The sequence below is a fragment of the Coffea arabica genome, chromosome 7e, assembly GCF_036785885.1.
Source record: "Coffea arabica cultivar ET-39 chromosome 7e, Coffea Arabica ET-39 HiFi, whole genome shotgun sequence".
NCBI classification, from domain to species: Eukaryota; Viridiplantae; Streptophyta; class Magnoliopsida; order Gentianales; family Rubiaceae; genus Coffea; species Coffea arabica.
Genome location: NC_092323.1, coordinates 13,292,215 through 13,306,864, shown reverse-complemented (window position 1 = coordinate 13,306,864; position 14,650 = coordinate 13,292,215). Strand labels below are relative to the sequence as shown.

General features: G+C 37.4%; 2 protein-coding genes across 3 annotated transcripts; both read left to right on the top strand.

The window, feature by feature from the left end:
- The first annotated feature begins 4,764 nt into the window (after positions 1–4,764).
- On the top strand, positions 4,765–7,030 carry LOC113701215 (large ribosomal subunit protein uL29c-like). The gene is made up of 2 exons (XM_027221754.2): positions 4,765–5,207; positions 6,596–7,030. The coding sequence occupies exons 1-2, from the start codon at positions 4,866–4,868 to the stop codon at positions 6,776–6,778; spliced, it is 525 nt and encodes a 174-aa protein (XP_027077555.1). The 5' UTR covers positions 4,765–4,865; the 3' UTR covers positions 6,779–7,030.
- Positions 7,031–7,943: 913 nt separating this feature from the next.
- Positions 7,944–11,571, top strand: LOC113701212 (tubulin-folding cofactor C). Of its 2 annotated transcripts, XM_072060207.1 has the most exons (3): positions 7,944–9,226; positions 11,367–11,450; positions 11,535–11,571. In XM_072060207.1, the coding sequence occupies exon 1, from the start codon at positions 8,026–8,028 to the stop codon at positions 9,157–9,159; it is 1,134 nt and encodes a 377-aa protein (XP_071916308.1). In that variant the 5' UTR covers positions 7,944–8,025; the 3' UTR covers positions 9,160–9,226; positions 11,367–11,450; positions 11,535–11,571. The 2 variants fall into 2 exon arrangements, with proteins under 2 accessions (XP_071916308.1, XP_027077549.1); XM_027221748.2 differs by having other exon boundaries at positions 11,367–11,571.
- The last annotated feature ends 3,079 nt before the right edge of the window (positions 11,572–14,650 follow it).

The following is a 14,650-nucleotide window of genomic DNA, read 5'->3' as shown; positions in this document are numbered from 1 at the left end:
CTCTAGTTGTAGAAACTTTCTTGTTTTCTTTTGTTGCATGAAATTGGCATGAAGCCTTCCAAGAATCTCTTTGTTAACAAGTTGTAGCCATGAGGGAAAATCAAGTTTTGGCATGAATTTGACTAGCCGAAAGTTTCTTGGATCTGCGAAATGGTTGAATGAAAAATGCAGCAAGTCTTCTTTTGTAGATGCAGCCATTTCGTCCGTGGGTATTGTTTGATTCAGGTTCAATATGTGCATGATTTCTTGCTGTGTTTTGCTGGTTCGGGTGTTAAGTTCATGTTGGGTTTGCTTAGTTTGAAGTTTAGATGATTGGATCTAGATCTGGTACCTGGAGTTTGAACAAAATTGCGGCAGAAATGCTAGATAGAAATTGCAGAAGCTATATTCATCCGTGAATTGCATGAGCTGCATGAAAAACCTTCAGAAATATTACATTCCAACCCCCCAAGTTCCCCTTGTTCCACTAGGGCCCAATCAATTGAATAATTTCATCAATTGGGTCCTTGGAAGTTTTAATTTTTGCAACTTCATTGCTTATTTGATTCAATTAGCCACTTTGCTTCATTTAAATAGTTTTCTTAAGTCATGACGTTAGGGGGCTTTATGATCAAGTGAGCTTTGTTTTGCACATTTTCTTTAATTTTTCCAAATAAATTGGTACCTTGACCATTTCTTTTATTTTGGAGGATAAATAAGTGATTTCACTTCATTGGGCCCCAATTTCAAGGGAGGTACACTCTACCCTTCTATTTGCACTTCATTTGACCCTACGTGCTTCTACGTGTTATGTGAATATGCATGCCTACTCCGCTTTCCTTACCTCCTTGCGTGCATTTACTTGCTTTTACTTTCATTTAAGTTTTATGGGGTATGTGTACACCTCTTGGCTTGTAATAGATAGGGCTCGGAGAGCATCTGGTCCATTTCCCTTTCCCCTTTATGCTTTTATGGGGTATGTGTACACCTCTTGGCTTGTAATAGATAGTGCTCGGAGAGCATCTGGTCCATTTCCCCTTTCCTTTTATGCTTTTATGGGGTATGTGTACACCTCTTGGCTTGTAATAGATAGGGCTCGGAGAGCATCTGGTCCATTTCCCCTTCCCCTTGTTTGCTTGTTTTTGTTGCTACATGTTTAATTGCTTTAGTAGGCTATTGCATCTAGTCGAGCATGCTAAGTGCTACGTGCTACGTGTTTACGAGCGTTTTGGCATGTCTACTTGCTTTCATAACCATGAATGAATGGAATGGATGAATGTACGTCACCACACTAGTCCAATGCTAGTTGTGGCTCATTAGGCCATCCCTTTTTGTTAGTGCATATTTGCATGTTCACTACATGTCATGCATTTTTCTTAGTTTTATCATTTTGCATGCCTCTCGAACCCTTTTCCCTCCATTTTAGGATTTTTGCATTTCATGCTAGTTATAGGGTTCATTTGCTTGAAAGTCCCCTTAAATATGGGATATAGACGAGTGTGGCTTTTTCTAAAGCCTTAGCACGCTTGTATCCTCTCTATAAAAGGGTAAATTGAGTCACGACTTAGGTCTCCCCGTACCCAATATGCATGAATTCCCTAGGCTCATGCATTCTCAATCCACTTTATCATCACACTTTCACTTTTGTCTCATTTGCACACATGCACCTTTTTATCACTTTCACTTGCACACGAACACTTTTTTTATCTCCACTTGCACACGAACCCTTTTATCTTCACTTGCACACGAACATTTTTATCTTCACTCGCACACGAGTACTTTCATCTACATTTGCACACCTTCACTCTTATCTTATTACTTTTATCATTTTTCTCACTTCACACAAACTCACACTTTCACATGGCATGCATTCCACTCATTTTTCACGTCATTTAGGTTTAGGTGTGACCTCTCCAAAAGGATCATTATTGGGCTTCACAATTAATGTGATTGGCACCACTCAACCTTTGAAGAGAAATTTCCCCCAATCCCCCTAGGTCTAGGTTTTTGCATTCATATAGACATATCCAATACGTGATACATACCTTGGGTAGAAAAATTAGGAAAAATTGGTTTGAATCACGCAACTAGCCTTGGCTAGGTCGAAGGGGTGCCTTGGATTTTTATCCTTGCCTTCCCCTTCGTCAAATGTGACCCCCGATCCCTCTTTTGGTTACGTAGACCCAAAAGTTCTCAAAAAGGGTTTATTTACTTTTTTATTCAAAAACAAAAATCATTTTTGGGTGACTTGGTACACCCTAACTCTATACCAAGTGGCGACTCCATTTTTGATACAAAAAACCCTTTTGAACTTCACTTGGCCAAATCGTCGCATTCTAAGTCCCATGGCCTTTTACTTTTCATTTTGCACACGTTCACACATTGCACACCACACACCACACACATCATCAAAAAAGTGGGGCGCGACAACAATCTCCCAATCCAAGTCAACTTCTTAATTTGTTAGCCGCCAGGACTTTTCTTATTCCGTGGGATCATTCTCAAGAGAAAGAAAAGCCGGAGGAAATTGAGTTGTAAGAGGAATCTTTTGTCTTTTAGGACGTTGATTGGTATTCAATTAGGAGTCAAAGGTGGGAAAAATCGGCCGACACAATTCATCTTCTTTTTACTAGAAACAAAACAACATTGTACTTTTTTTTTTTTGTCGAAACGATAGATATCTTATAACCTAATCTAGCCTAGTCTAAGGGGAAGGGGAGGGGTTCGATGTGAGTACAGACTCCATCGATGAAGGTCAATCAAGACCGCCACAAATTGTGACAAATTTGTGGGAGGCAGGGATTGAACCCCTGACCTCCAGCATCACCTTTAATGGTGATGACCACTGGACCAAATGGTCAGTGGCAAAACAGTATTGTACTTGGTCTTTACTTTTGTTTCCTTGGCACGGATTTGGAGGGAGAAAAAAAAAGCCGGATTCACGTTTGATTAGGAGTTTGGCCAGCAACAAATTCGCAGGCACTTAGGTCTTTTATTTTTCCTCCTGAGCCGACTTTTAAAGGGGAGGAAAACATTAGAAAAGCTCGGCTATTATTTTTATTCTTGGACGGCTGGTTCTCCATTAATGGAGAACTAGCTTCTTAATTCTAGTCAAGGGACAACTAAAGATTTGGTTCTACAATTACTGTGAGATCGAATTTATTTTAATCGCTTCCTCATTTATTGGTATTTATATGATTCATGCTTTTAATTGTTGTAGCTCTTGTGTATGATTGATTAGTGCGCAATAATTAATTATTCACACAAGTTATTGTGCTATTAGGGGTAATTGAATCCGTAATTGTTCGATTATCCCCATCTCAGTAGCAACTGGCGTAATTGGGTTTATGTCAGGGAAACATATGATCCAATTTAAATAAACCCTCGTAGCGTGTTTGGTAGTTAGGATTGGACCTTTCTAATTATTAATGCAATTTAGAAATTAAATCATACGGTCGTACCTAAAGTTGTTTCCGGGTTAGAGAAATAGTTAACGGTTGTACCTTGACTATCGATAAATTAAGGAAAGGTTGGTTGTTTATCGCGTGCATGACAACTATAACTAATCTATTAATAAATGTTGGAATTATCTGTGAATCGATGATCAGTTGCATGAACCATTTCTGAAGTGTATCCTTGGCTAGAGTTCTCCAAATCATTTCTTTTAATTAATTATTTTCTGCATTTAATTTATTTAGTTAGCATTTACTCCTGAAAACTCCCATTTGTCTTGACTCGAAAAGAAACAAATTTCTCCCCAGTCCTTGAGGAGACAACCTTGCTTGCCACTGTCTGCTAGTTAGGGAATTCAGTTAAATAATTAATTCTGGTATATCGGATTAAGCAAACTCTCCGGGAATAGGGTGAATCAAGTAACCCATTGCACACCTAGAGTCCCTGCTCCAGTACTAGAATTGATTATTGATTGCTTCCGATGGTAGTTAGGTTTTTTTTATTATTATTGCACAGGTTCGACACTTGTCAATAAATCTTATCTAATTCAATCCACGACAACAGAGTAAACAATAGGTTAAAAGTATGCGCTAGTAACCATTCATACTCATTCACCATTAAATACAATTTATTGTTTAGAGGTAGTTCTTGTAAGTAACGAACTAACACATAGTATCAAATTATATCTATTTTAAATCATATATAAGAGTTTCTACTAATTATAGAGCAGAATCTTAAAATTTATAAATTACTTTGTAATATTATTAAGCTATAATTTGTTTACATGCGTTTGATAAAACTAAAGTCTAAAAAATGAAAATCTGAAAATTGAGATATGAATATATTAAGTTGTTGAATTTTTAAATATTTATCTGATATGTTTGAGTCTATATATCATTTAGGTCTTATTTGATAACCAATTCAACACTTACATTTCATAGATTAGGCAAAACTTGCTCCTAAAAATAAGTGATAAATGAATAATTTATCACTTAATTCAATGTGTTACTTAATTCAAATATTTTATTTTATTTTTGTTATCAAACGTATTTAAATATGTTAACATCTACTAAATGTCAATGAATTAACGCATTTAAACATAATAATATCTGAATTCATTAATATATTAATATCTCAAATTTTCAATCCACATTAATTTAAGAACTGAATTGGGGATTATGAAATAGGACATACAGCCGAGATTCACCCCCTTAAAATTTACTCCAATTGTTGTAAATCATTTTCCCACTTGCTTAATTTGAGTGGGACTCCTATTTGCAAAGAAGAAGTAAAAATCAAGTAACCGTGGTAATTCTCGACCGTTTAGCGTCTCCAAGCCTTATCCATAACATTTGCTTCTGCAGCCAGAGAGTGAGAAAGCTGGCGAAGCATAGACAAGGAAGAAGAACTGAGGAGAAGATAAACAACTACCGATGATGAGCTTATCCATTGCTTCGCCAACGAGCGTGAGCTTCACTGGTAAATTGGGTCTCTCAAAATCATCATTTCATGGGGTTCGCATTGCCCATATTTGTCCCGCGCTTGCTCCAAGTGCGTCTACTCTGAGGACTTCATCAGGGTCTTCTTCTTCTGCTTCTTCTAGAGTGGTGATGATGGCAAAGAAGCAAGAGGAGTTGAAAGATATTAGAGCCAAAACCACGGAGGAGTTGAACGAGGAGATTGTGGACTTGAAAGGGGAGCTCTTTATGCTACGGCTTCAGAGGTCGGCTCGTAATGAGTTCAAGTCCAGCGAGTTTCGCCGCATGCGGAAAAGGGTACTTCAAATTGTGATCTTTTTTGTGTTTCCCTTTTGCAAATTTGCGTCTTTATTGCGTGAATTATGTGAATTTGAGAATGTGCATGTGTCGTTCGGTGAAAAGCTTAGCTGAGATTTGATTGCTGCACTATTTACTCATGAACATTCTCTTAATACCTTTTAGTGGGCTAATTACTTTTCACTTTGTCGGATTGTTAATGGTATTAAAAGGGTTGGTCTTGGAAAAAAGTGGGCTAATTTGGGTAGTTATTTGTGAGGCCTAAAATTGTAACCATGCTCTTGATCACGAATTAGCTTCATAGTCTGGAAATTTAGGCATTGTTTTGAGTGTGCATTATCTGCTGGTATTGAGCTGTTAGTTATATAATGTACAATGGTCTGTATGAGGGAGTTAAATAAAACGAAATGTTGTCAAGTTAGGACTGTTCGACACTGGAGGCAAAGAATTCTCATCTGGACATTTGTACTTTGTAACTGCAGATAGTGGGAAAATAGATTTTAGATCGTATTTTTTGATCTTTCTGTAGAAAAGTAGAAAATTGGAGTTAAGCAGTTCTCTTGGTGACATGAAGGACGCTTGAAGAAGATTGGCTGTCCTCTACAGCGTTTTTCTTGGGGTTTAATACAGTCAAAGTATCAGTTTCACATGAAAGCAGTCTTGTATGATAACACTAGCATATCACTGGGGAACTATGGCAAGGCTGCTTATCAGCCTTGCCTTTTAGAAGTTTGCATTAGCTTAGCAAGCTCCGTGTTAGTCATTGAACAACATTGAGCAGGCAATTTACCACTACTACCTCAATAAGCAATTAGGCAGTTCAAAAGTTGTGCAGTGTTACAAACGAGACTTGTGTCCAAAAGGATACAATTTATAGGGGTTAAAAGATTCAGATATTTAGACTTCAATTTGATTGCAGCTAAATATGGCACTTCTTATGAGAGTTAAAAGGATCAAGGGCAACTAAAGGAAGTAAAAGATATTTTTTCCTATCTGATCATTTCGTTCAAACTTACAAAGTGTATTTCTTGGGTACTTGCGATTTGTTTTGCGGCAACAGGGAGTATTAGTGACTGTTCTGTTTCCTATGCACCTTTAAAGTTTGCCTTTCTAAATGGTAGTTTCAGCCTTTCTGTTCTTTAACATTCTTATCTTTAGGATTTCAGAATATGTGCTTGGGTAGTTTTTACCTGATCTTTGTATGGAAACTTCCAATTCTTTTCATCTTACAGACTATACTAGGCAAAAATTTCTTCCTCGATGTTCAAATTGTACAAGACGATGGTTTTCTAATTAGTGGTGCGCAGCCTATTGCTTGCAACTTCCAACAATTGGAATGCCCATGTTGGACTTATCTTCTAGAATATAACCATGCTTCTATTTCACAGATTGCCCGTATGCTAACTGTCAAACGGGAGAGAGAGCTTGAGGAGGGAATCAACAAGAGATTGTCAAGGAAGCTCGACAAAAAATGGAAGAAAAGCATTGTTCCTAGACCACCTCCATCATTGAAGAAACTACAAGGGGAGGAGGCAGCTGCAGAGGCCAAGGAAGCCAAGGAATCAGCATGAGGGAACAAGCCAAATTATTATTTGGGTCATGTTGTGTCTTATTCCCTTGGGTCATTCCATGGTTAACCTCTTTTAACCCTTTTATCTTGCCCAAGTTTCTCGTACCAGGTTCTTGTAATCTATCAATGAGATCATGTTTTGTCCCTATACTAAGTGCGAGCAGCAGCTGACCTGATGTCTAACGTAATTGGCAGCAAGCCTTTATACTCTTTTACTACTAGCTAGTACGACTTAGTGCTAATATTGGATGTAGCTCCAGTGCTCTGCTGACCTCTGTCTGCTTCCTTTAACTGTTGGATTAAATTACTGTATGGACAATGGTAAAAAGAATGAAAGAAGATTAGCTTGTGACTATTTCTAAGATCAGTAGATGGTGAATCCATTCAGGGATGACCTCTAGTAACAGAAATTGCTTGGCGGATATTTTAGTCTTGGTTGTGGATGGGAGGTCAATGGTTCAAACCTTGTCTTCCACTGGTTACTATTTGTGGCTTGCCACTTCAGGGGCTTCCTTCTCTAGATTAGGTTCGCCCTCCTCCTAAAATAAAATAGATTAGGTCATATAAATGTTATCGTTACTGAAAAAAAAAAAAAATTGCATTTCATCATTATGGGCTGTAACACTAAAGGCTCAAACACGAGCAAGATGTCTGATTCTAGTTTTGCTCAATTAGTGCACGTATTAAATTAGTTCATCAACTTGTTAAAGTCCAGTCGAACAAACTTCCATTAATCGACAACTTTCGAGTGAAATTACAGTATTGCTAGTTAATTGCAGTGCCTGGTCAACCAATATTACATATAAATCACAATAATGGAAAAAGAAAAACTCACATCAAGTTCTTTTAGGCATTTTTTCAAGCTTGTTATTAGTGAGAATTTGGTGGACTACTATTCTAAGCTTGTATGTGATTTGATCTTATTTGTAAAATTTTTTTTACTCGCATTATAAACACGTTTTTTTAACACATTTTTTTAAAAATGTTTTCAACCAATTTTTTCAAATAATTTTTCCAAATAATCTCGTATCCAAACATGTTAATAGATTATTACTATTACTCTGTTATAAATCAATATATGATGGATTACTACTCAGCCTGATTAAACTCATTTAAATAATCAAATCTAGTTTAAAATGTGAAAAGGGGTATATAAAGGGGAGGGTATTGAAATTAACGGGTATCTTTGCTGGGAGTAAAAGGAAAGAAGTGTAGACGAAAACAAGTTGGAAGCTGACGGAAACGGAAATGGCGGAGGACAATCATCCACCAGCAGATTCAACCACCAACGCCGCCTCAGCGTTCGCCTTCAGCTCCACCACCACCGCCGCCACAATACCTGAATCGCAAGATGCAGCCCTCCAGCGGAAGCACGCGGCAATGGTAGAGCGCCTCAACAATCTCCACCATTCCCGCATTTCGCAGAAACCCAACTCGGACCTCACCTCGAACGCTGAGTCCATTCAGTCCTTCCTAGCTCGCTTCAGCGAATCAAAGCTGTCCATCGAATCCAACCTTGCTCGCATTTCTCACACGACCTCCTCGGACCCCGATTCGTTAAAATCCGAGCTCCAGAACGTTTCCGTCTCAATCTCCACCCTCGAGAAGCTCGTCGCTGAGAGCTCCTACTATTTACCCTCTTACGAAGTCCGCACCTGCCTCAAAACTATATCCGATCTCAAGCTATCCCTCGATGACGCCACCTCCCATGTCATCCCCAAGAAAAAATTCTCCTTCAGAAACAAAAAGAAACCATCCGCAGATCCTAGTCCAAGCCCAGCTCAAAACAGCATCGTAAATGAGTCAGAAAAGCCAACATTGGGGATAGAAATTGTGGGTTTGAGTGGGCTTTTTCAATCTTCACAAGGGTTTAGGGGTAAGGAGAATGAGGTTTTAGTGAAGGAATTTGATAGGGAGGGCGAAATTGGGGAATTTTCGGTGTCGAATTTGAAGGGTTGTGAGGTGAGATTAAAGGGTTGTCTGAGGGCGTTATTTGTGAATAAGTTGAGAGGTTGCAGGGTTTATGTTGGCCTGGTTTTTGGGTCGGTTTTGATCGAGGACGTGGAGGAGTGTGTTTTCGTGTTGGCGTCACATCAGATTAGGATTCATAATGCTAAAAGTTGTGATTTTTACTTAAGAGTGAGGAGTAGGCCGATCATTGAGGATAGTAGTGAGGTGAGGTTTGCACCCTACTGTTTGAAGTATGCTGGGATGGAGAAGGATCTTGGGGAAGCGAATTTGAGTGAAGAGACTGGGAATTGGGCTAATGTGGATGATTTTCGGTGGCTGAGAGCAGTGCAGTCTCCAAATTGGTCAGTTTTGCCTGAAAATGAGCGCATTGAGATGGTCGATATCTCTAACAGGAAAGAGAACGGAGGATGATGCTGAAGTCTGTTTTATTTCGCAATCAGGGGCTTGGTGCTTTGAAATTCATAATTTTGTAAAGGAGGTAACTTTTATGGAGATTGACCATAGCTAATGTCAATTTCAATTATTAGCATTTATCCTTTTGAGGTCACTTGCATGTTGTAGACTTGGAATCTGATTTTATTCAAATTTGTTTCTATGATAAACATTTACTTCTTGCATGGAGTGCAGCTTTTGTTGGTATGACTTTATCAATTCTGTTGATTGGAAAGTTTATCAATTGGTCGCGGAAAGTTTGTTTCATTGAGCAGATATCTTGTCTCTGTAAGGAGCTTTAGTTATGGTAATTTCTTAATCTAAAGATTAAGAAACACAACAATCTCTGACTTCTTAGTTATGGTAATTTTTTTCCTAATTACCTGTTTGTGAGTTATTAAGAGATTGATGATCAGTAGTAACCTTACTGTTTCATTCACTTCTCACTGCATGTTCAGAAAGTCATCAAAGTTAGTCTCATTATTAAAGAGTGAAAGTATGATATTCACTGCCTTATCCAACGAAAAGAATGTTGTGCTCCAAAGAAGGCTCTTCATTTCCGCATTCTATCTATTAACTGTATGGTAGCTGTTTTTGCCAGTAGGGCAAGTTTCTTCTCGAGGAAGATATTGAAAGGTATATGGTCCCTCAACCTTCAATGTATCTTTGAATCTATCTTTAATAGATTTAGTTGAGGATTCTTTTTAAGATAACCTTTTCCCCTCATTAAGATGTTGAACAGTTTAGTGTGTATATTTGCTGAAATATGGAAAGCTAAATTGGACAACATTGATTGATATAAACAAGTAATCTCAACATCAAAATAGTGAAATTGGATATTCCGTCTCATTTTAAGCGGCCTATATCAGATGCCGAGCATTCTCGCAACTAACACAGAAGAAAGATACTTATAGTCAGATCTATTGCTAGTCCTGTACTTGTTAAATTTCAGAGATAACTGCCAACATGTTATTCTGTAATAAGAATAGTTCACTTCAAACTTCTGTCATGTATGTAAATGCATATTCTCAATGAATAAACCTGTCAAGGTTATTTTGCCATGTGGGTTGTCCTCTGCCCGATCCTTCTTGGTGAGAAGAAATATAGCTTGCATACAACATAATCTTTTTACTTGGTCCCCTTAGTTTTATCAGGTAGACTTGATTCTTCTAATACACCCATTAATGATTAAGGGCTTATGACTTATTAAAATACCTTTCGAATATTGATGAGATAATGGTGTCTTAGACAGCTGTAGCCTGTAGATAAGTGGGATTGTGAGGAAGGCACATGGACAATTTCTATTCAGGAATGTTGGATGGAGTCAAAGGACCTGTGGGGTGGCTATATTTTGGTAGGATTTATTTGGCCAAGAGACTCACGGGGCTTCTTGCTTCTTTGAGGTGTACTCACATATACCTCGAATTCACATTAAGTTTATTTGACATCAGTTGAGTATAAGGCGTTTAGTTCTTTGATCAACAATCTTGTGTATGCTAAAATTATGGCAGCATTACATAAAGTTGGTGGCAGGCAGTGAAAAAGCCTCGATCTTTCAGATGTTTTATTTGTGGTTGGCTTGAGAACCTCATTCAAACCTGGAGTGCACCATCCAACATTTTGATCTTGATAACATCCTGAGCATTTTGATCGAATGACTTTTTTTTTGCTAAATTCCATCTGTGCACTTCCATCCTTAATAAGATATTTTTCCTGTTGAAATTATGGGCATTGAGATCCTTGATTTGTGACCTAATGCGGACATACAGATGTGAAGTAGAAGACTACTTTGGCAGTTCAACTTATCACAATTACAATATTTTAGGAGGCTATGTTTGATATGAAGCTGTAGTAGTTTCCATGGCAAGATAGTCAAAAGTTTGGGTTCGCAATGGGAATCTGTGTCCGTGTTCTCATCAACCTATACCTTGGACTGAAGACTTGACAGCATAACTAATCAGCTGGCATATCCATTGAAACAACTTATTATGCGTGATATTTTCTCATCCTTGTGACTTTTTTCTTTATAGACAATGTTCTGAGAACTCTAGTTTCTGTAGTGTTTGTTAATCTATTTATTTCCTAGTCAATTTGATTCCATATAAACTGAATTGCTTCGTAGTAGTAATTTGATTTCAGAATATGTGGATTAGTATTAATCATCATGATATTATCGTCCTATACAGCAAGACAGAGATTTGACATGAAGGCAATAGTTTGCTGAGAACAGAGCACATGATCGGATTGTTTTCCTAGCAACTCTCGGCTAGGTATCATCTTCTGGTCTCATTACTGCTGCACTATTATGTGGGCAAGTTTTGACTAGACATTTTTTGCTTGGTGTAAAACATCAGCAGTGTTTTATGGATGCATATTGAAGTTTTGACTGGAGTTCAGGTAGTTCAATTGAAGATTGCAGTACTTTATGGATGTTATTGAAGTTATTGATGAACTTAGATCAAAGAAAACCCTTACTAGGATAAGATTTTACTACCTTATGGAGCCATAACTAAGCATTTTAGTACATTTTCTCAAACTTGAGCAATATTTCTCCAAAAACTGAAATTTATTCTGCTAGATAAAAAATTTAATTACCTTATGATGCTAGTTGTTTCATTGAAAGCCTTGGTTTGCTGAGCACAAATGATGCAAACTGCAATGACAACATGAAGCCCAAAACAAACAGTTTAAAGGGCCTATATTACCCAGCTGAGACATCACAGAGCCAAGTTTTTGACATTGTATCTTTATCAGGTTGTTTATCTGCGCATTCTTGAATGAACTTGTAGCTTTTGTTTTGTAAACTGGATTCTAGGTAGATTAACTGGGGCATCGTTGCATGTTTGAAGTTATTGCTGTTTTACCCTGAGTTTAATGGCAATTCCTTACAAGTTATCATAAGTCCTAACAAGCGATGATTGAAATCGATTTGCAGCAGTCACTAGATATTTGTCCTGATTAAGTACACGAAATTGTTGAAAAATACAAATAAAACACCATTGTTTTGTTTCTTTGTCAAGCTTACCATCATCTTTCACTTTCCTTTGCTGTTGTGTCTGGTATTGTTGCCTACGGACGCGAAGCCAAGACGGTGTAGTAATTGATGGCTAAAATCTTCATTTAGTAAGGTACAAGGGTTGGGTAAATTTTTTTTCTTTATTTATGGGGTTAATTTTATTTTGCACCCTTCAATTATATCCAAATTATTTTTTGGTTCCTAAACTTCATTAGTCCCTCAAATACAATATCCCACTTAATTAAAATGAAGTCGGACTTTTTAAAAAAAAAAAAAAATTTTTTGGACTAAAATGTCCGATATTTGACTAGAATCTAGATGCTAGAGTATTATATTAACTAGTGCCCTCTAATCAAATCCTTGTTTTTGCCCAATTGTTACCTGTTAGGACACCAATCCTTATCGTAATTAAGAATTGAATTTGGAAACTGATAGTACCCTGTCCTACCATTCCAATTCTAAATGGATCCGGGTTTGCTACTGCCATATTCTGAGGGTGTGTTCTTCAACGAATTACAAACGCAATTCCGGAAGGGCATTTATTTACCTTTAGTTATTTGATATTTAAAGAAATTACTTTTCACAATTGTTGCAGCTTATTTAAGATCAATAACGTTTTGCACCCTCTAAATATTACGTTGTAAATCATCGTTTACTAAATCCTCGTATACTATGATTTACTACTCAATTTTTTTTATATTTCAGTAGTTGATATTACAATGTTTTTTTTGGCAACAAAAATAAAAATTCATATTTTAGGAATAATTTAAAAATTTAGACTCATAAGATATTGAGTAATTTACATAAAATTCCCCTCGTTTTAACTATTATAAATACGTTGGGCTAATTTTTTATGTAAGGTAGTTGTATTATGTGATGGATGCCAATTAACACACAAGCAATCCCATTACTTGTTGAGCATGGGATTAATCCCATATAATACCCAATATTAGATGCTCTAAATCCATCCCGCACAAAGTCTCTTTGAGCTCAATTGCCACCTCTGATTTTCCGTCAAAAAAGTTCTTGCTTATACCACTTCCCATGGAAACAGAATATGGTTAAGAATAGAATTCGGAAACTACAAGTAACTTATACTCCGTGTTACCTTTCCTACTAGAAACTCTAGATGCCAATAGGTTTTGTACATGACGAGGAGATAAAAACATATTCCAGACAAAAATAGTTTCATGTAGATTGTAGAAGTATTATTAGTTGCCAAAAAGTTTCATGTTCTGTTTTTCCGAATCCAGCACGTATAGTGAAAGCATAGATTTTGATGAACTTCATAAAGACCACAAAATCTTGGAAAAATAAAGAAGATCAGAACAGAGTATTGAGAGCAATATAAGTTTCATCGAACAATAACATCAATGATGGATAGACATATCCCTTTTCATCTCATACCTGAAACTCTGTCAAAGCTTCCAGTGAAATCACTCTTGAAATTCAAGTGTGTTTCGAAATCATGGCTTGCGTTAATTTCGAGCCCTCAATTCATCAAAGCTCATCTCAATTACCAGACTTCGCTAATCAACCAAAGCCTACTTGTGTTGGAGAACAATTGCAGCTTCAAATATTGTTCTCTCAACTCTTTATTGTACGGACAGGCTAGTCCCCATGTCCTAATCCCACAGGATGAAGGAGCCCTTACAACAACCAACGATAGAAACCTGTGCAGGTATTTTGAAATTGTTGGCTGTTGTGAGGGATTGATATGTATTTGCGTCTTTCGACCTCGTCAATCCTATTTCTTGTTGTGGAATCCATCAATAAGAAAATACAAGAATTTGCCTGAGTTAATTCTTCCATCGACAGCTTCCTTATCTGTGATCTCGGGCTTCGGGTATGATGCTTCTAGTGACGATTATAAAGTAGTGGTACTGGTGATGAATGCCAAATACTCGAGGTATGGGACTCTAGTTTACATCTCCAAAGCTGGAGCTTGGAGAAGGATTGCTGATTGCATGGCGATACATCATTTCTGTCTTCTGGACCTGGTGTGCTGGTCGAGGGGAAGCTCCATTTCCTGGCCAAGGAAACAGCGCGTGGAGCATATATTGTTTCTCTTGATTTAGCCACGGAGATGTACAGAGAGTTGGAAGCACCGAATCCTAAAGAGAATGATCTCTCGGGGAAGTTAGGATTTTATGAAATTCCGGACCTAAATGGTTGTCTACAGGCTGGTGAGCTGTGGATCATGAAGGAATATGGAAAATCTTGGACTAAGGTGATTAGTGTTGAAAATTCGTGTCCTTCGTTTTTCCCAAATGTACTTACGATATCAGCTAAGGGTGAACATTTAATATTGAAGTCTCGAAGAATTGGAGTTTACAATTCAAGAGAAGATCAATGTTTTAGGTCTTTCGAGCAATTCAACAATGTCCTTGATGCTTGTTGTTTTATTGAAAGCCTCATTTTCCCAGGGAAAAAATCATGGAAATTACAGTAAAA